At 48.6% G+C, this 20277-nt stretch overlaps 2 protein-coding genes across 18 annotated transcripts in view; one reads left to right on the forward strand and one right to left on the reverse strand.

Moving 5' to 3' along the window:
- Window positions 1-8380, forward strand: part of DAB2IP (DAB2 interacting protein) — a 186364-nt gene extending 177984 nt beyond the window's left edge. For 4 of the 9 annotated variants that reach the window (XM_086858337.1, XM_086858338.1, XM_086858339.1 and 1 more), the window contains one exon: window positions 475-565. In XM_086858337.1, coding sequence (XP_086714463.1) covers window positions 475-477 — 3 coding nt within the window. In that variant the 3' untranslated portion in view covers window positions 478-565. Of the gene's footprint in view, window positions 1-474; window positions 644-694; window positions 898-1461; window positions 1550-3091 lie in introns of those variants that run through there. The other 5 variants (XM_086858332.1, XM_086858333.1, XM_086858334.1 and 2 more) reach the window with 3 other exon arrangements.
- Window positions 8381-11009: 2629 nt separating this feature from the next.
- TTLL11 (tubulin tyrosine ligase like 11) overlaps window positions 11010-20277 on the reverse strand; it is a 39993-nt gene continuing 30725 nt past the window's right edge. For 2 of the 9 annotated variants that reach the window (XM_086858341.1, XM_086858346.1), the window contains 2 exons: window positions 18513-18628; window positions 13501-16608 (listed from right to left, as the gene is read on the reverse strand). In XM_086858341.1, coding sequence (XP_086714467.1) covers window positions 16301-16608; window positions 18513-18628 — 424 coding nt within the window. In that variant the 3' untranslated portion in view covers window positions 13501-16300. Of the gene's footprint in view, window positions 13457-13500; window positions 16609-18325; window positions 18629-20277 lie in introns of those variants that run through there. The other 7 variants (XR_015278228.1, XM_086858342.1, XR_015278229.1 and 4 more) reach the window with 7 other exon arrangements.

Genomic DNA, 20277 nt, shown 5'->3' on the forward strand with positions numbered 1-20277 from the left:
GTTTTACCAAGTTCAAAAGCTCTTAATTTTTTTAATTGCTTTCTGTTATTCTGCTGCTGATTTATAACTTCACCTAAATCAGCAGTACAACTGTGGGGTCTTGGCTTCATGCAGCAGCTCTTCTTGGACTGAACCCTGAGATCTGAGTTAAATGCCGGGACCCAAAAGGCAGGAGTGCTCTGTGCCCTGCTCAGCCAGCACAGTGCCCTCGGCTCGATGAAGAGACAGCAGTGTCCTGCATTTGTCACTGCCCCTCGTGCTTGGCACCCAGCCTGCCCAAAGCCCCCTGTTACTCTGCAGACTGAAGAGCTCCTGCGTGAACCCCAAATCCCACGGCTGCAGCCTCTCCTGCCTGTGCGAGCCCCGCGCTGTCAGTGTGAGAAGCTGCCCGCCGCCTTTCCTTTGGCCCGCTCTAACCTGCATTTCCCCTGTGAAATGCCAGACTCTGCTAACAGCCCTCTCTGCACCTGCCAGTGACCTGCCCGCCCCGCGGACCCGGCATCGCTCCTGGCGCCGCGGAGAAGACGGAAGAGGAGGTGTCGGCGAGCGGGGTTGTCTGATACGGGTTTGCAGCTATAGTCTGATACAAGGAGAGGGCGTGAGCGGGTTTGGGGGAAACCCTGGCCAGGGCAAACCCTACGAGGTAACGTGCCACATGTGTTTTCTCCTCCTGTGTCTGTCCCTGCACGCTCAGTACCAGCAGGACCTGGTGGTGCTGCAGGACAAGCTCCGCATCTCCAACAAGAAGCTGGAGGAATACGAGACTCGTTTCAAATGCCAGGAGGAGACCACACAGAAGCTGGTGCTGGAGTACCAGGCCAGGCTGGAGGAGAGCGAGGAGCGGCTCCGGAGGCAGCAGGAGGATAAGGAGATCCAGATGAAGGGCATCATCAGCAGGTACAGGGAGATGGGAGTGCTGGGGAAGGCAGTAAGGCAGGGCAGCCTGGCTGGTACTAGAGCTCACCCCTTCTCAGGAGAATCAGGATTCTTTGGAGGTGCAGACGCGTTTCGCGGACCGTATTTCCCCTCCGTGTTACTTGGGACAAGGAAAACCCCAACGTTTTCCTGATGCACAAGGACAGAACTTCAGGAGGAGAGCTTGGAGGCTCTGGCAGGCTTGTTCTGTTCATATAGCTATGAATCTCATCACCATCCCTTACTTGTAACTCTAAATCCCTTTCTCACACCCAGTGGGAAGTGGTGTTTACATTTGTCCAGGACTGTTTCAGTGCAGCTGGTTTCACCTTTATCTCAGCCAGGCCCACTTAGTGCTTTCAGTCAGCTCTCACCACTGGGTCAGCCTTCACTGTGCTGTGTCACTCAGCTTTGGGGCACTCTGAGAGAGTGAGAGAGCTCTAGGGAAGAGTAAGAGCCAAGAAAAAAGTTTGGTTTGTGGGTAAGAGGAGGCAGAGTGTGAGGGTAGCAGAGCCCCACCAATGGAATGTTTTCTTGTGTGCTCAGACTGATGTCAGTTGAGGAGGAGTTAAAGAAGGACCACGCTGAAATGCAGGCAGCTGTGGATTCCAAGCAGAAGATTATTGATGCACAGGTGAGTGCCCCCTGCCAAAGGCTGCTACAGTTTTCAGGGTGGGTTTGCCAACACACAGTCCCCACTGCAGCAGTGCCAGCCCACAGTGAGACCACATGGGTGTGTCAGCACCAAGCTGCAGGCAGGGACAGGGCAGCTGCAGCAGGACACTGACTGTCACAGCTGTCTGCAGCCCTGGAGTGTAGCACAGAGGGCGTGGGGTGGCAGTTTGGGGAGGGATTGTGCCCACAACTCAGTCAGTGAAAGGATCACATCCACTGGGGCATTGCTTGGTGCTTCATGTTCCAGTAATGCCTGGATCATCAGAACAGGACCTGGACACAAGGAACACACAGCCTGCCCACAGCCAAGCCAACATGTTTTTTCAGCCTTTGGGTTTTGATTTACAGGATTGGGAAGCTCAGTTACTACAATCAATTACAGTGGAAGAGAAGCATCACATGATGGATGCAAAACACTGTGCTTGGAAAAGAGAATATGAAAATTCAGCCCATAATCTTTTAGTTTTTTTAACATAGACCACCATGTCCTCAGCAACCAGGCCTCCTACAGCTTAGAAGTGATAGTATATTCTGGCCTTACACTTAACAACCCTATTGATCACTTGTGAGTCACAGGACTAATTCATTGTATAGGACTAATTCACTGTATAGGTAATTAAAAAGGTGACAGCAATAACTTCATGTAAAAAACCCAGCTTTTCTGGGGAGCAATTTGTTCAAAGCTGCTAAATCATCCATCCCATTGTGTTTTGCACTCCAGCAGAGCCAAGCAGACCCAGGGTGTCCTTAAGCTGTCGGTGGTACCTGCAGCCTCCCAGCAGCTCTGGAACCTTCTCCTGTTCCCTGCACCTCATGGGGTACATGTGAGGTCCTGACTGTGCCCCTGCACACTCTCTGCTGTTCTCTTTTGGTCACCTCAGGCTGTACATGTGTTGGACGTGTTCATACACAGACTTCCAGAGTTACACACAAGCAACTGCTGTGCTCCTGAGCTGGTTCTGTTCCTCTGCTCACGGCATTCACAGGAGGATGACACTTGTTCAGAGTCACAAAGAACAGGACTGGTAGAATCAGGCTGCAACATGGAAGCTCTTGCTCCCATCCTTACAATGCTTGTAATCGGTGAGAGCTACCATCAAAGACAGCCTGGGAGGCTACAAGTCATTTAAACTATTAATTTACACTAATTAAACACTGACAGGAATAACTATCTTGGGAGAGTTTGGGTTTAGAAATGGAATCCTACCATCTTTGTAACAGCTGAGTTAGAACAAACAGTACAGTGTATAACTGAATAATTAGAGCAACTGCATTACCTCCATTTTCATCAGGATCCTAAAATAAATGTAGCTCACATTGCACAAGCAGGGGAGATTTGTAGCCCTGTGGATTTCAAAAAGCGCTGCGTAGCACTTAAAAGAATGCCAGAGAGAAAGGTCCTGGTCCAAAAGGCCTCTGGGTCACTGTCTTGGGCTGACATCCCAGAGGGACATGGCTCGTGCCTTCCCACTGACCGTGCCCTCTGGCTGTTTGCTTGCAGGAGAAACGCATCGCTTCCCTGGATGCTGCCAACGCACGGCTAATGAGTGCCCTTACTCAGCTGAAAGAGAGGTACAGCATGCAGACACGTAATGGGATCTCCCCCACAAACCCAACTAAATTGCAGATTACAGAGAATGGAGAATTCAGAAACAGCAGTAATTGTTAACGCGCGGAGGGCGCTGCCGCAGGAGAGGCCTGGCCGGAGGGACCGTGCACAGCAGGCGTGAGCCGCGGCTTCAGAGAACGGCTGCTCCCCGAGCACCAGCTCCTTACTGCGGACGGCGCCGACTGACCCTGCTGGGAGATGTCCTGCCAGCACATTGAGGGACGGGAATGTCGAGTGTGAGATGAGTGGCATAAGGAAATAACATATATTTGAGAATCGCTGTCACTGTTGGATTTGAATCAGTGTTTAATGTTCAAACAAAAGTAACCTTTTCCTTCTAAACTGCCCAAAGGATATGCCTCACCCCTCCCAGCAAGGAGTAACGTCCTTGTCATTGCAGTAAGCGAAATAAAGGGAGCTGGGCAGAGCCTGCAGCAGGCAGGGGCCCAGTAAGTCCAGATCAAGTGTGCTGCGGGATGTAGCGTCTGAGGGACGGCAGCAAAGCCTGGCCCGCTCCTCCTGTGACTCCCCCCGGAGCACAGCCCTCCCAAAGTGAACCCCAGCCGAGCCCAGCATCCTTCCTGGTGGCTTTTGTGAGGCCACTGACTTTTACAGCATCCACAGGGCATTTATGCAGCTAATTAGTGTTTAATTAACTCCGCCCATACAGGGAGTGCAGTGCAGATGGAAGGTCAGGGCGGTGTGGTAGCCAGAGGGGTGCCATGTGAGAACCCCAGTGGCAGGGGGCAGGACTGGTGCTGCTGGGGGTCCCTGGGCAGCCCAGGGGCACAGAGCAAGGCCAAGGCTCTGGCACAGGAGTGGAGGGAGGAGCTGGCACCTGGTGAATGGCAACTCAATTCCTCTCAACAGCTTCTGCTCTCTGACAGATAAAGGGGAAGAGTTTTGTAGCCCCAGGCACTGTCCCACGCACACTTCCCATCACAGAATAAAGTGAATGTTGCCTGAGCTTGGTCCCTGAGCTGTGATTGAGGGACAGGGGCTGGATTTGCTGGTGCCTGTTGTGGTAGAGGGGGAGCGAGGGGCTACGTGGAGTGGCAGCTTCCTGCTTGATCAAGGGTTCATTGCGGGGATGGAATGCTCTGTGCTGAGAGTTTTACTATTTCTGGGGAGAAAAACAGACAAAGAAACAAGAAAATCCCTGAAGAACCATGAAGATCGGTAATTGTATTTCTTTTCTTTCACAGTATGCATTAGAAAAAAAAAGATCCCATTTTCTGGAATACTGTCCTCTTTAAATTGGGAATGAGCACTGCATGGAAATTAACCGGCTTGAAGAATGTAAAACATGGTCATAAGGGAGTAACCACCAAGAACAGCAGCCACCACCGAAAGGCCCCTTGTCAGGAGCACTGTGCAGGCATAAGCCAGGATTAGACTTTCCCAGCGCCGAAACGCGCAGCTTCGGCACAGACACGTTGTGCTCGGCGGAGGGGGCGCCCCTTCACGGGGGTCGTGCCGCTGACCTGCCACCACGGTGTGCTCGTGGGTTTGTGGTTCTTGCAGTTAGTCCTTCACAAGTCCCACTCTCAGAGCAGGTCCCTCGTACCGAGAGCCAGAGGTTTCTCTGAGATACGGATGACAGTGTACAGTGTACAGGACATCTGCCTATGCTCCCTCTAAAGGTTAACACACTGCTCAACGCCTGTCCTAGCTCCTCCTGCCATGTGTAAATGTACAGCCCAAGGGACTAGGACGTTCCCTGAGCTCTGCTCTGCTTAGGTACCGTCTCCAGCCTCACACTTCCCAGGCTGCCTGAGCAGGACACTTTGCCAGTAAGCTCTGCATTGCCGTGCTGCCCCACAGCCGTAAGGCTCCTTAACAGCATTCTTCCTCATGCAATCGTTTGCAAAATTAAAGATGCTCTATTTCCTACACGTTTTTCTGGTCCCTGGAAGCCCTGGGCCAAGCCCAGGAGGAGCGAACGTGTTGCACTGAGGTCTCCACACCCCGCCAACACCTGCCGAGGGGTGCAGCACACAGCAGACCCCAAATGGAGCTCCTCAGAGCAATGTCATAACTCAGTACTTATGGCAAGTACAGTCACCTTTGAATTTTGGAGACTAGCACAGATGGCTTTGAAGAACCTCACAAATCTGACAAGGTTACAACTGGAGAAAGACCCAGACAGGTTAGGAATATACAGGGTACTGTGAACCGTTGGGTACGTAGATTTACACCTGCCACTGTCTCAGAGTCAAATACATGATAAGAACCCTGCAAAAAAGACTATTTTAAATGCTTTTGCCCTAAAAATGCCTGTTTAGAGCTGATTGTTTCGAATTCTAAGTATTTGTGTTGCGAGAGACTGGAGTTTTTCAAGACAGAAGTGACATAGAGGAATGGAAACGCTAACAGGGCACGGGGCGGGCGCCCCACCAGCGACGTTTCCATTCATACATGGAAGTAATTTTGGGATGCAGTCAGTGCTCTCCGTAAGAGCTGGAAAAAGAAACACCCACAAACCAATTGTTTAGTGCTGAAACTAAGCACAGTACATCTTAATCTTCTCCTCAACCACAAGTCAAGGCACTGCTCCCCCCCCAACCCCGATCTGTCACAAACTCCTGGTTACCCTCAAACTTGCAAATTGCTGAACACACTGTTCTGCTGAAATAGCAGGAATACTTAAATCCTTCCACAGCCAGTTATTAAAATCTTAAAAGTTTCAGTGCCAACACCTTCTGGAGTTGTTGCTTAGTTTCCCAAGCCAGTACAAAAAGAAATTTAAATCAGGATGAAGTTTCATTACAGTAGAGATTCTCCCCCGTTTTTCCCTGTTTCCTTTCCCTGCAACTGTCAACAACTGGACCTAACTGTGACCCTCCCCTAAAAAACCAAAGGTTTGGGGGCAGGTGTTCAGGTCCAGGCTCAGTTCTGTTCCTTCAGTTTGTGTTTCTGTTATTTATAAGCTGTACATTTCTCTGTGTGCGTGCGTGTGTGTGTGAGTGCGGGAGCCCCGCGTGTTCCCTGCCATGGCCTCGGAGCCGGTTCCTGGCATAGCAATACCTGGATCCCGAGAGGTGCTGCAGCACCAGAGCAAACCACCACTGTCCCCAAGGTTTTGTGATCGGCTCCATTTCCTTTCTGGTTCTTGCGCTTCCTACAGTAAGAGGCTGTTCTAGTGCAAACTCGTCAAAGTGTAAACAAAGCAAAAACACTCCAATTTCTATCTTAATACAAGTCTTAATATTTTTTTGTAAATGTTCTCAGTGTTTACTGTACCGTATCTATCTCACTAACAGTTGTATATAGTAACTTACTTCTGGTGCTGCTTATTCGGTCGGGATTTGGCTGTATCTCACTGCTGTGTTGGAGAGGTGGGCTCGGGCTGCCAAATCTGCATCCAGACACACATTCTGGTTCCAGCCTCCTCCCTTGGGGATCTGAGGGAAGGGAGCAAAGCCATGGATCCAGATTTGTGACGGGCCCACCTCAAAGATTCTGTTTTAAGAGTTTTGATTTGGGGTTTTGTTAAACTAGTGAACGCTCCTGAAAAGATGAGCGGTTTTGTGTGAAGGGGGATGAAGTAGACTGACCAGTATCCCAGGGTCTCTGTGGACTGGAAATATCATCATTTTGGACAGGGATTATGGCTTCAGTGCCAAAAGATGGGAGGGGCCCCAGTCCTTCCCCATGCCAACTAATACTACAGTGTAGCCACCAGCCCCTTTCGCACCAGTTTAAGCAAATCCTGCCGCCATCCAAAGAGTCCGGTGTCACTTTGCATTGTCATTTGAGTCTGGTTGGTTTTGTTTTCTGCTTTTGCAGCTGTAAAGCACTGATTGCACTGTGAGAACACGTGGAACCCTCTGGTCTGGGAGCCAGTCCCAGAGGTTGCTGCAAGGTTGCAGGACACAAGTTCTGCTACTATGAATATTTCTAAAGGGCAAAGGGACTTGCTGGACCTCAGTGAGGTGTCACAGGCTCTCCTAGGAAAGCAATCAGCAAGGAATCAGTCATTCCTGAAGTTTAGATAGCTCATAGGCTTTTTCCTGTTCCTAATGCCCACACTCAGATGCAATAGAAAATGTGCTGAGGTCTGTTCTGTGATGGACAAGGAGAGGATTTTCAGTCACAGATGGCAGATACATTGATGTGTTCAGCCAGGACAGCCACGGGCTGTGGCCCAGGGGTGTGATCTGAAAGGGGCTCATTTGCCCCAGTGATCCCAGGGCAGGGGGAGCAGCCCCGGGGCGAGGCCTGACAGCAGCCTGAGACCAGTGGGTGCAGCAGCTCCACCACGGTCCCTGCCCTGTCCTTCACACAGCTTTGCCTGGACAGTGCAAAGCAAAAGTCCAAAGGGAACACCTGTGACATTGTCCCTGGGTGGACGCTCCGTCCTTCCCACCTGCAGTGACTGCTGGGGGCACCTCCTCCCAAAGGCTTGTGTTCAAAGCAATCCAGGTCCCCAAGCTGGCCAGGACTGGGACCTAGTGTGAGGCAAAGCCACAGCCTCACGGCCACCAGGAGCTCCCTTCAGTGGCCACAGGAAGGGACACTCCCTGCCCATCCCCAGCCTGTCTGAGCCTCAGGGCCGTTTCAGAGGAGACTGCTCAGCCAGGAGGCTCAGACAGTGGCACCCACCCTGCTCTGACCCCGCACTGCTGCCGTTTCCACCTCCCTTGGGGAAAATCACACGTGGGGGAGTGGGAGAACAGCAGCTTATGGGCTTTCCAAACCAAATCCAATCCTGAGGGCGTTGCACAACATCCAGAAACAACCACGCTTCAGAAAAGGGTGTCACATTCAAGCATTGACTTTCACAGATCACCTGAGCTGTGACATTGCTGTAAATGCCATGTGGCTCTGCATCAGCTACCAGTACCCCAGAGTGCAGCCTCCATGTTCACATATTCCTTTATCATACATCACTGTGTCTTAAGATATACCTCTCTCTGTATATCTGCTTAGGCTGATACTTGTTCCTGATAAGCAGTCGCTATGTTTTATATCCTCTTATAAAGAAAAACAAATCTTCTTTTGTAAGTATGTTTAAAAAACAAAAAAGCAAAGTGGAAGTGTTTGCTGAATCTCCTTCAGCTCCTTTTAAACTATGTAATAATGTACAGAGAAAGTTGTTGGTGTTCAAAAAAATGATGTGGCTGTGCAATTTATGTACATTTGCAATTAGAAATATTAAAGATTTATTTAGATATTTTACATAAGTGCTCCAACACCTCTACTCAGTCATTTCCAGCTTTTAGATCATCCTGGCACATGGCACATGCACACACAAACCTGTCTTATCTGCCTCCCCAAAGAGATCACTGAGATTTGCTCCCAGTAGTATTTTAGCCTTGACCTGGCTCCACCACTTTCCTTTCACATGCTCGGGGGGTCTGACAGCCAGGCCTGCTCCTGCTCCCACCAGTCCTTACAAACCACACTTCTGCCTCCAATAAAAGTAGCAGAAAACTTGGAGGAAAGTCATTAAAACCCTGGGCAGCATCAGCACCTCTGCCTCATTAACATCATCATAATTAGCTCCTCCGGGAGAGGTGGGAGACAGGCTGGCTGCATCGAAATGAGTCGGGATGTGGAGAGCACCTGTGACTATTCCTGCGCTCAGCTGCGCTGGAGCCGGGCTGAGCTCTGGGCTCCGCCCAGCCAGGACAACCCTCCTTGTTCCTGTCAGGAACCGGCACCTGCCCAGGGAGGGAAGGAAAAACCCACCCAGGCCAAAATCCTCTCTCAGGGTTCTGCCATCCCACTCAGCGTTGTTGATTTTGAAAGTTGAGAGAAAGAAAAATGTAGCCCTGGAAACACAGAGCACCTCAGAAAACGCTGCAAGGAGGGATTAGTCAAAACCACCTTGACTTGAATAAAGCCTCCTTAGCGGCTGTTCGGCTTCATTAGAGCAGAGCTGAATTCTCAGCCGAAAGCACCCAGAACGTCTCTGAGCACTTGACAGCTCTCAGCATCTGCGGCTCCGCAGCCCGGCCGCCGCCGCTCCCACGGGGCCCTGGCAGACGGGCAGGGCTGGGAGAAGTGAGAGTCGGAATTGCAGATCAGCAGCCAGAACAGCCACGGGAATACGGGGCTGGGGAACGCAGATGTGTTTGCTTGAGGTTTTTAATCTGGAGAGCCATTTTAGCACAAGACTCATCAGCAATAATGATGTTCCAGTAATTGCACCCTTACAAGTAGAGGGTTTGTTCTGAGTTCGGTAAGTGAGAGCCACTGGCCCGTGAGCTGCTCCTGGTGCCAGGCAGGCAGCTCCTCAGGCAAGGCTGAGGTGGTGCAGCCGCGGTCCCACTCCAATGTCCCGGCAAAGCCAAGTCCCACAGCGGCAACCAGCAGCTGGGAGATGTCACAACGGGGCATCTTCAAACAGGCAAATGCCCACCACAACTGAGGACAAAGCAGCAGCCAGAACAGTGGCCACTGACACCTGAGGAAGTGACAGCAACAAGCCAAGCTGGGGCCTTAGGAGCACAGAAGAGCCTGTTTGTTTCAGTGGGAGGGAGGTGGGGAGATGCAGACATGAGGCTCATAGCTAGGGAGGGAAAGGACAGGAACAGCTTGTGTCGGCTTCTCCAATAACAGTCTCTAATCTGCTCCTGACAAGCATCTTCCCCTCACAGCTTCCCAAGCCCTTCACAAGCAGACAGCTCCCACTCCACTGCAGTGGGTGAACGTCAGCATCCTTATTTTTACAACAGGGACGTGCAGTAGGAGCACAACTTTCCCAAGGCCTCCCAAAAACTACAAAAGCCAAACAGCTGATTTTCCTCCCCCCTCCACTTTCTGCACACAGCCATCCCACACACAGCAGCCCAGGCTCCTAAGCAAACATCCTCTGGAGAAGTAATTCAAAGCCAGGCAGTAAACAAAGCTCCAAAGCCTTGGCCCCAGAGACAGGAGTGCAGCCGCTCCCTGACAGAGAGTCAATAACAACAGGGGAGCAGAAAGGAAGGAGCTGGAAGAACAAGAGTCATTAGTGGAAACTTGTTGTTTGTGCTAATTAGATCATTATCTGGAAACTGCTATTGATGTTGCTATTTTAGCTCCTGCTGCTGTTCACAACTTTATTTTATCCATGTCTATTGACTGCCCACACTCCTCTACATCCTGCAGCAAGGGCCGGCAGTGCCGCCCACAGCCAGGCCAGCATGGAGATGGTTTGTGTCCTGTGCCAGGCAGTGCCTCCTTCCCCACCGTCACCTCAGCAGCTGCAGTGTCCTGAGACACTGAGGAAAAATGTTTTCCAGCTTGTTACAATGTGCCCTGTGCTATTATTGATCTTAGTCAGACAGTGGATCATGTTACTTGGTTATTAAGAAGGTGAGAGGAAGAGAGAGGATTTGGACACTTGTAGGATTTCTGCCATTTCCCACCTGACAGCCAGCACAGCCCCTCAGCACATAAATAATTTTGATGTCCTGTACATGTTCAGATTTCCCCACTGGTGGTATGAGCCATAACTGAATAACCTCAACCATTTGATTTTTGTGCTACATCATTAAGGAGTGAAGCCTGAATAACAGAGCTCCCAAGCCGACTGACTTTGATTTATTACAGTCACTAACTACTCTTCCTCCTGGAAGACACAGTGCCTCCTCACTCCCTGCACAAGGAGAGCTAAGTGCTGGGGGACCTGAGCTGATGGGAGGACAAACATGAGGCTCAAGACTCAGCAAACCACGAATCAGAAAGCTGGGTTTGCCTCCAAAACTCACATTCTTCCTTTCTCCTGTTTATTCACCAGTGTATCTGAACCTGACCTACAGAAGAGCTTTTGGATTTCCACTGATCAGGCAAAGAAAGAGAGAAAATTGCATCACATCACTGTAACAGGCTTTCAATTTTGTCCTTTATTGCAATTTCATACCACTTTTACACTACACCTGCAGTAAATTCAGCAGTGACACAAGTGAACTTAATTCTGCCATCAGAACTGCAAAAAACATTCGTCTCCCGCAGAGGCAGAGGGCAGGGGACAGGGTGTGGGGACACCGCCCCCTTCCCGGGCCATTCCTGCACGCACGGATGTGCCTCAGGCTCCCTGGCACTCAGGCTGGTGCCAACAGGCAGGCAGAGCACTGTGCGCTCCCGCATCTCTTGCTGCGCGCAGCCAGGAGCACTCAATCCCTGTCCCCAACACCTGCTGCATCTGGGACAGCGGTGAGGAACGGGAATACCGAGAAACGTCAGCAGCTGGCGGAGGTGTGAAGCCAGGCTGCCTTCAGCCATCCCGCAGAGCCCGCCGCTCGCTGAGCTCTGCTTAACACACTGCCACACCCCCCCTCCCCGCTGCACTGCGAATAGAAACGCGCTCCAATAAATCACCTCTAAGTTAAAAGCAGCCATTAGCTATTAGCAAACACCGCAGGCCTGTGGGCCAGGGTAATTCAATGTGATATGCTTGGGCATGCAAGGTAATAGGTTCCAGCTGAATACCATGTGATACAATCTCTTCAATGGGAGGTTAAATGAGGCTGAGACAGAGACCAGATGGATTTATCTGGGTAGCGCTGATGATTTTTTGTGTGTGTGCTTAAGGTGAAGTGAAGGTAAGTAAGGCAGAAATAATCTGAGAGAAAAGCACGAGCTGGGCTGCGTGCGGCTGGGGAAGGGATAGCGGGAGGCTCGGGACCTCATCCTGCTGGAACAAACCAAGCGAGCCAGAGGATGCTCTCAAGGCAGTACAGATGGAAACAGCCAGAGAAAAATAAATACTTTATCAATTTCCCCTTATGGAGGAACAACCAGAGGGCAGAGCGAGACAAGTCAAGCATAGCTTGGCAGATGTAGACACCTCACTGCTGATATTTCAGCGGAAATTTGGAGCCCAAACACCAGCTCATCTACCCAGGACATCTCCAGTGGGCAAAGGGACAGACCCCGTGTGCTGTCTCAGGCTGAGGTGGGGCAGCAGTGCCTGTCAGTGTGGCCAAAAGAGGGGCAGCTCCATGAGCAGTCAGTACCTGAGAAAATCAAGTGCTCAGCTTGTGCTTGAAGCAGTTTGTTCTTGCTCAGGTGGGCAGCAAGAGGGAGCAGGACCTCTGAGAAAGCAGAGGAAATCCTTCCCGCTGAGGGTGGTGAGGCCCTGGCACAGGGTGCCCAGAGCAGCTGTGGCTGTCCCATCCCCGGAAGTGCCCAAGGCCAGGCTGGACAGGGCTTGGAGCAACCTGGGATAGAGGAAGGTGTCCTTGCCCGTAACACGGAGTGTGATGAGATTCCCCCACACGGAGCTATGCCATGCAGTGCTCCCTGCTCCAGAAGGTTCCAATTAACCTCCGCAATGACAGAGACGGGAGGTGGAACAAAGCACCAAGAGCAGCAGGTTCCTTCGCACTCATCTCCACGGGCCACTGGCAGGGCTCAGTCCAGCGCAGTGAGGGGAAACCCTGGACATTGCTGTCCTTATGGAACGTCCTTATAGAAACGCCCCACTTTACCCCGGATAAAGTGACACCCGCTGGGGCCCCTTGGCCCGGGCTGCCCCTTCCCTCACGGCCCCTTCCCGCCCTCACGGCCCCGCCGCCAGAAAGGTTCTGGAAATGCCGGGCTCTGACCACGCCCGGGACCCTCCTGGGGACATTTTCCTGCGCGGGGCTCTCCGGGCAGCCCATGAGCTTCACCTGCTCCATCGGGAGGATCTGACCGAGGAGTCATCACCCGGTTCTGCTCGGTGAAACCGAAGGGCATCCCAGGCACCGGACGCCATCACCGCCCCGCAGAGCGGGAGAGGCCGGCCCTTCTCTACCTGCAAGCCCAGCACAGCCCTTGGAGATTCCCACATAAAGCAGTGCAGGAGCCACGCCCCGGCCAGCCCCAAAATCCCCGGTGAGCGAGCACCCAGCACAAGGAGGAGTGCACCTACCTCGGCAGGCTCCGGCTGGAGCGGGACGAGCTCCCTCCTCAGCGCCGGGCTCCAAACTCCGTGCCCTGAGGGCACCCAGGAGAGCCCTGCCCGCACCGGCCGCTCGCGCTGGGGCCCAAGGGGATGCGGCTGGGCTGGGGTCTCCCAGCTGCTCATTAACTTGGTAATTAGCGAGCACCTGCCCCGCCCTTCCTTGTAAGGAATTAGCCACAGGTGTGCGGCAAGGGACGGGATCGGTGTGGGGTCTGTCCAATGTTCCAGAACGTTCGGGAGGGCAGACAGAGGACGAGGAGTGTCCGGAACCCAGGGCAGATTTTGGTCACTTACCTGCAACCGCTTGATGAAGAAAGAACACAGAAGCAAGAAGGAATCACTGAGCGAGTCTGGGCACATTCAGGCTGCACACAAGCCTGCAGGGAAGAGGGTTGAAATTCTGGACTCACTTGCCTCAGAATTTTGTTAGATGTTGTTTTATTCTGATTTCTACCAAGAGAGGAATACCAGACCTGGTATGTCTGATAACAAGAAAAATTTCACTGGTATACAATATTCATATCATATATGTCATAAATAGAATCATGAGTGCAGTGCTGTGGTATTCTCTGAAGAGAATATCTACAAAAGTGCTGTTAAAAATCCAACGCCTTTCCTGTATTGTTTCTTTAGCTAGAGAGGTACCTCAGGATTAACAGATTATCAGTGCATTAGCATTCATATCCTGGATAAAGTGTCTCTGGCCATTTGCATGGGCACAGACTGGTAACTTAAAGGCTCTATGAAATTGGATGCTAAATAATATTCAGAGGAAATTGAATTAGACAGGAGGGAAGAGAAATGTGACTGCCATTAAATCTCTAAAGCACATTCCTGGTTTATTCCCTCCACCCCCCGAGAATAATATGGCATTCAATTTTCCAATTATATAAATACATGAACACTGGATTACTAGAGGCAGATAATTGAATATTTTGACTATTCTACAAGGGACCCTTCATATTTGAAGTGGGAGATGAATAGGGCGTGCAGCATCAGCCTGTGGATGCACGAGCTATAAAAATCTCTATTAGATCCAGAGAGTATAAAGGTCTCCCATAGAGAGAGAGATCTTATCAGTGTTCAATATACAATAGTTAATTTATTCCACTGATATCAGGGTAAGTTATACAATTGCAAAACTGGGATATTTTGGGCCACACATCGTACTACTTCAAAGGTGCAAGGAAAGGCATTCGCAGTCATAGCATTTCAAATCCGACTCCTCTGTAACTCTGTCTTTACAGGACATCAATCATGAGATGAGAGGAACTGTAAGCTATTTTCCAGTAACACACTGCCAATCGCAAGACAAATGTCAGATGTCACAAAAGGAGAAGTAACCATTTTTCAACCTGTGAATGTCTTCAAATATATTACAATGAAAGTGTGAAAAAAATGACCCTTTCAGCTTCATTTGTTCTGACAGGTGCCAGACCTTGGAGTTCGGCATTTTATCTTCATACTGCAATAATCTTTACGACATTTGAACAAGGCTGAGGGCAGTGGCATTAGTTAGTCTACAATTGTCCTCTTATGTACAATACATAAAATTTCAAAGAGTCTGGCCATTGAACTAAAAAAGATCATCTGCTCGTATTTTATTTGTGTTACAGAAAGAGGTAAGGAGAAGGGATGCCCACATCTGAGATTAACACATGCTGGGGACTAGTTTTGTGTGGGCTCAGCCTGACTCCTGCATTGCATTGCCATGCTGCTATTGCCACTTGGGAAAAACCCATTCTGCTTAAAACTGAAATCAGGAAAAAAACTCTACAAACATTCCCTGAAGTGAAAACTCACTAGATACTGTGTGTGCATTTAGTCCCTGACATGAAACAGGTGGACTCCCCCTCAGTGACACAGCACGTTTCGGTGCCACCAGAACATTTTGACATGGAGCTCAGGGCATGTTCTCCAACCCACAGCTCAGTGTCCATCTTACAGCTTTGCCATTTTTGATAGCATGGAGGACACTAAAAGGTAAGCCAAGTCATTAACATTAAAGAGTAGAACAGAGGAGGAAAATCAAACTCAGATGTAGCCATTCATTATTGTAATAAATTGGAGACCACAAAGAATTTCACTCAACAGCCCTGAAGTTCCAAGTTATTTCTGTCCTTCAAGCCAGTCCCATGTTTGTCTTAGCCCCCACAAGAAGTGTGTGATCAAGGAAGTCATGGTTCATTTCCTGAAAAATAAGACTGCTCTGTACAACTCCAGCAGTACAGCCCAGCAGTTTTGATACAACATCCTTAGATCTAATTTGTACAGAGTTACGCCGTTATTTAAGGGAAAACCGAAGAATATGTGCAAAGACACAAAAAAGATCTGCTCTAGATGTTACTGCAGGTCCCAAAAGGGTAACAAACATGCAAAAGACAAAAAATAAGCAAACCTAGAACAGAGTTAGTTTAGGCTGAAGTCAGTGACAGAGTTGGTTCCACTGGAATTTAAAATAACGTCTTAGGCCTTTACACCGGACAGCTTTCTGCAGAAGCAGCACTGAATCCCTGAAGACAAAACCACCACTTGATTCACCAAACTTGACTTAAAGTAAATCTTTTTCTGTGAATAAGTGTGAGCTTATTGGTTCTGTGGAAGCAAAAGGATAAACTGTTTTAGTTCTTTAAAAAACTAACAGTACTTGTCATGGCAAAGACATGTACAAAGAAGTAGAAGCCAAAATATTATTTCAGTATTTTAAGACTGACTTTAAAAAATAAGTACATAGACATTGACCAAATCTGTAGATTCAAACACGTACAGTCCAAGCCATGGAAAGAAGAGAGTCAAGGCCTGAAGTCTGACCACAAGTGTAATTCCAGATTTCTGTTTTCCAGTCTGGTATTTGGGACTGCAGTTCTTTCCTAGGTTTCTGTGACATGTCCTATGCACATAAAGCAATGTAATTCCTTTGACACAAGTGTGCCTCAGTCAGTGCAGTCCATCCCATGATGCTGGTTATCATCCCCTGTGGTTTGGTCCTCTTCCACGCACTCAGGATGAATGCACAGTTTGTCACGGGATGTGCACTGTAAATCCCACAGAGAGGTGAAGAAATAGCCATTACCAGGGTCCTTATGTGAAAACGGGAGGTTGCAGTAGACTTTTTTAAAAGCTTAAATAAAAAATACCGCTGAAATAAATAGTTGTCACTATGAAATGAGGGGATTGCAGCACCTGTCTCTCCTCCAGCAGTACACGTACCTGGCTGGGGATTAGCTCCCAGCTCTGTCCCGGCACATGAGCGCCCTTAGCTGCGATGATTTCTGTAATGTGAACGCCTGGGGGCCGTGGGGCTGAGGAGGGCTGGTGCAGCCGGGGCCAGGCGTGGCCCCCGTGGCTGGCAGGGCCCCGTGGCGCCCGGCGAGGCCGCAGCCCCACACCAGGCGCTTGTTGCGCAGGGCGGCCAGGCGGCACTCGCAGAAATTGATCAGCGACTCCACCTGCTCGTGCAGCGGCAGAGACTTGTACTTCTTCTGGGCCAGGCAGAAGAAAGCTTCCACAAAGGCTTGCAGACACATTCCTGCAAGGAAAAGGTGCACACAGGAGACTGGGAGTGAGGCATTTCTAGCAGCCTGCATATTCCTTGGGGATAATACTATCTCTTGTTTCTCGTGGCAGCAAGGCCAAATGGGTGTGTGATGGGTGTGAACACAATCATGCTGTTCACATCTTTTCATTTAAATGGCAGCCATCTGGAATGCTCAGAAAGCAAAGAAATTGTCTGTTCTTCATAGACCAAAAGCCAAGGTTTGATTTGTGTCACACTCATTGGGTGTTTCAGGGCAGGGTAAGCCCAGGCTGGGTTACAGATGGGTGACATTCTCTAGCACTGAGGCAGCTCCTGGCTTTGCAGACCTCAGCCTGGAATCCACAGGCAAAGTGGTACAGCAAGAATCCATTTTAGGGGTTTATCACACCATTTACTTGATGTAGTATTAGCCTTGATTTCTGCTACCAAAATTATTAAGATGAAATCAAATGAGACACACAGTAACATACTGAGCATCAAGGAAAACAATCCAGCTGGAGAGAAAAACAAATTTATGTCGGCAGCTGAACGGAGTCTTTTCAACCCTGTATTTTCAGAGATGGATCTGACCCAAAAGTTCACACCAGTGTGTTATTTCAGTCTGTAGCACTATGGAGGTAACCCCATTACCAAGTATCACCTTAGCAAGACATGAGTTTATTTGCAGCACTACTTCCCTCCTGCACAGCCAGTACCAGGTATGAACCCTTTTGAAGGTGAAGAGGCCATTCTTTCAGTCATACCCAGCAACTCCACAAGAGTTGTTTCCACTGAATGAAGAGTGCAGTTCCAAAAAATGTCTTTACTATAATACAATTCCTCTGCCCCTTTCCACACCGAAGTCCCCTGCAGAAGCCCCATGCTGCACGGGAGACTCTTCAGCTGCTGTTCCACCACATCTCACTAACAGCACATTACCAGAGCCAAAGGGAAGAGGAGCTGAGTATTAACACTAATTATTGTACTTAAAACCTTGAAGTAATACCTACTCAAATTCTTAATTAAGAAGCCAGACCCCAACTGGTTGTGCAGAAGCCACAATCTCTCCCAATTTGAACATACACTTATAAGAAGATTATTTTAGGATGAGCTATTGAAAGGTTTGGGGTTTTTAACTGTGTTGGCTTATTGATGCTGTAGGAAAGGCACCTTTTCAAAATATGACAATTACATTCTGAAGTATAATTTCTCTCAACTAAGGCTGCAGCTGGGGTCGTTTACGATCTTGGCTGTAAAACAGCTTGCAAAGGAATTGTTGAGTTATCTGAAAGCAGCAGCTGCCGGCTCAGTAAATTATTTTATCAGTCACAGTGAGCTGCAGGCAGGGAAAGCACCTCTGGTAGCACACACACACACACACTCCCCAGAAGTGACACTCATGTGAAGCATATTATGAAAAAAGTTAGAAGCTGTTTTAGAATAACAGAATCTTGCTTGTCTTGGTTACAGCTGGGAGTGGGCCAAACATAAAGCCAACAGAATCAGGTGGATAGTTTGTGTTTTAACACCTAAAAAGCACCTGGTTCACTTGTGTACCATACACAAATCTCTTCATTTTTGAAAGCCTGAAGATTCAGTTGCATGTCTGTTATTTTTCCTGGTGAAATTCTACCAACCAACCATGTAAGTGATTTATACCCAGCCTGAAATGCTAAATGCAAATACTCAAATTTTATATAGCTGTGAAGCTGACGTGACTCTCACGTACCTAAAGTAATACTACCCTGAAGGGTAACTGCCACAGCACTAACCAGGAGAATTGGTTGTGTATGTGCATGCCTCAGGTGTACATGGCTTCTTCCCATTTCTATCAAATGTTTGAGGTGTACCTGAGCAATTAAAATTGAAAAAAAAAAAAACCCAAAAGTCAGATTTCATAGTTTTTGAATACAAACCTGGGTTACCTGACTCCTTGTGGTCAATGCCCATGCTGTTCCACCTCCTTGTGATATCAATATATAGGATGTCTACAGCAGCCATTGAAAAATTGCTGTTACTCAGTTTGCAGTTTCTGTTAAAAAGAAACAAAGAAGAGATTATCATTGCATCCAAACTCCCAAGATAGGAAAAATTCTGCAAGGGCAACTTGCAGAAGAAAAGTTTACCTATGTCATGTGTAATGTGCTCAGTCAAATAAAATACACACAGCATAGAGCAAACCAACCAGCATTCATTAAATGCTCCTATCTGAATGGAACAGGCCCAAACCCAGAATATTTCAATTAAAAATATGACCTGACTGTTACACAGAGCTTTTCCCAGGGTATTGCCAGTACTCTGAGGCTGTAAGAGAATGGAATTAATTGGTACACGGCAAAACCCACCACAAATCTGCACAGACTATCTGCACGAGGCAGAGTTTGCACAGAGAAATACCCTTTTATTTGTCTGACTGATCCTGTTTGGAAAGGGCTGGAGGAAGCTTTCAGGCACAGCCTTGCTTCTCCATGCCTCAACACTGACAGGACTTACCCTCGTGGTACTGAACACAGCAGGGGAAGCAGCTCTGGAGGCAGCTCAGGATGTGGAGCTGGGGCTTTGTGTGTTGATCATGGATGGGAACAGGCCCTGTGTCCAGGATTTCCAGATGTCTGGAAGCCTGGCTGCCACAACTGCACATGCCAAAGAGCTGGCCAAAATTTCTCACCAAAAGAAAGAAAGAAACAAACCCCAAACCAAAAAAACACCAAAAAAAACCCCACTCCAAACTTGGATAATTGAAGCAAATATCACTCTTTAGTAATCTCAACAGAGCTCCCTTAAAATAGAGTAAGGCCTCACCTAGATGGCCCAAAAATTCCCAGGCAGCATTCAAGCAAGGACTAGAGACGCAGTTTCCCTTTAAACTACTTTTTTAGAATGAAGAAAATATTAAAGAACAGATTTTGATGAGCCAAATGAGAATTTGGGCTTTGCAAGCACTTGCCCACACAAATCCCACTTGTGTACCATTTTATTCCTGAAAAGTGATACAACACACAGAAACCTGACCTTCCTTTTGAAATGAACAGCAATGACAGCTCTTCAAAAATGAGCCTTATAGCTGGTATAGATGCTCTGAGAGAAAATAAACAAAAATATCTGCCAGTATTAAAAAGTTTAATTTAACATGCATTAAGAAGCTGCAAATGCTATGTCATTGAGATATGGCAAGTTATCTGAATATTCTTGAAAGCAAACATTGGCATTTATTTTGTGTTCCTCTGACAAGTGCCAAAATAAGGCTGGATTAAACTACAAAAAATACAGAACTGGATGCAATCCTGTGCTGGTCTGTGGATAGAGCAGATGCCTTCAGACATTTTCTATACATCGTAATTTCTATAAACCAAGTTGGTTTATATTCATTCCTGAATGCTAAATGCATCTGCATAGAAACAGGATCTGTGTTTTAAGAGTACATCTGCTGCTGCTGCTCATTTCTTTTGTCATAGTCAATGAAAGACAGAAAATGAGGTATTTGTACCATGACTAGAACAGATATAGGCATAAAAACAATGGGAAAAAAAAAGCCCTCCTAAATAAAAAGTATGTGAAAAAATAAATTGAGTTCCTTGACATTGCAAGGTGCAATTTCACAATGCAAATCCTCCTTGCATGGTGCATCAGGAACTGGCATTTGGGAATCCTTCCTGCGGCCTGGGGCGGCCAGTGGTGCCC

The sequence above is a fragment of the Cyanistes caeruleus genome, chromosome 20 (assembly GCF_971803275.1).
Source record: "Cyanistes caeruleus chromosome 20, bCyaCae1.hap1.1, whole genome shotgun sequence".
Taxonomy (NCBI): domain Eukaryota; kingdom Metazoa; phylum Chordata; class Aves; order Passeriformes; family Paridae; genus Cyanistes; species Cyanistes caeruleus.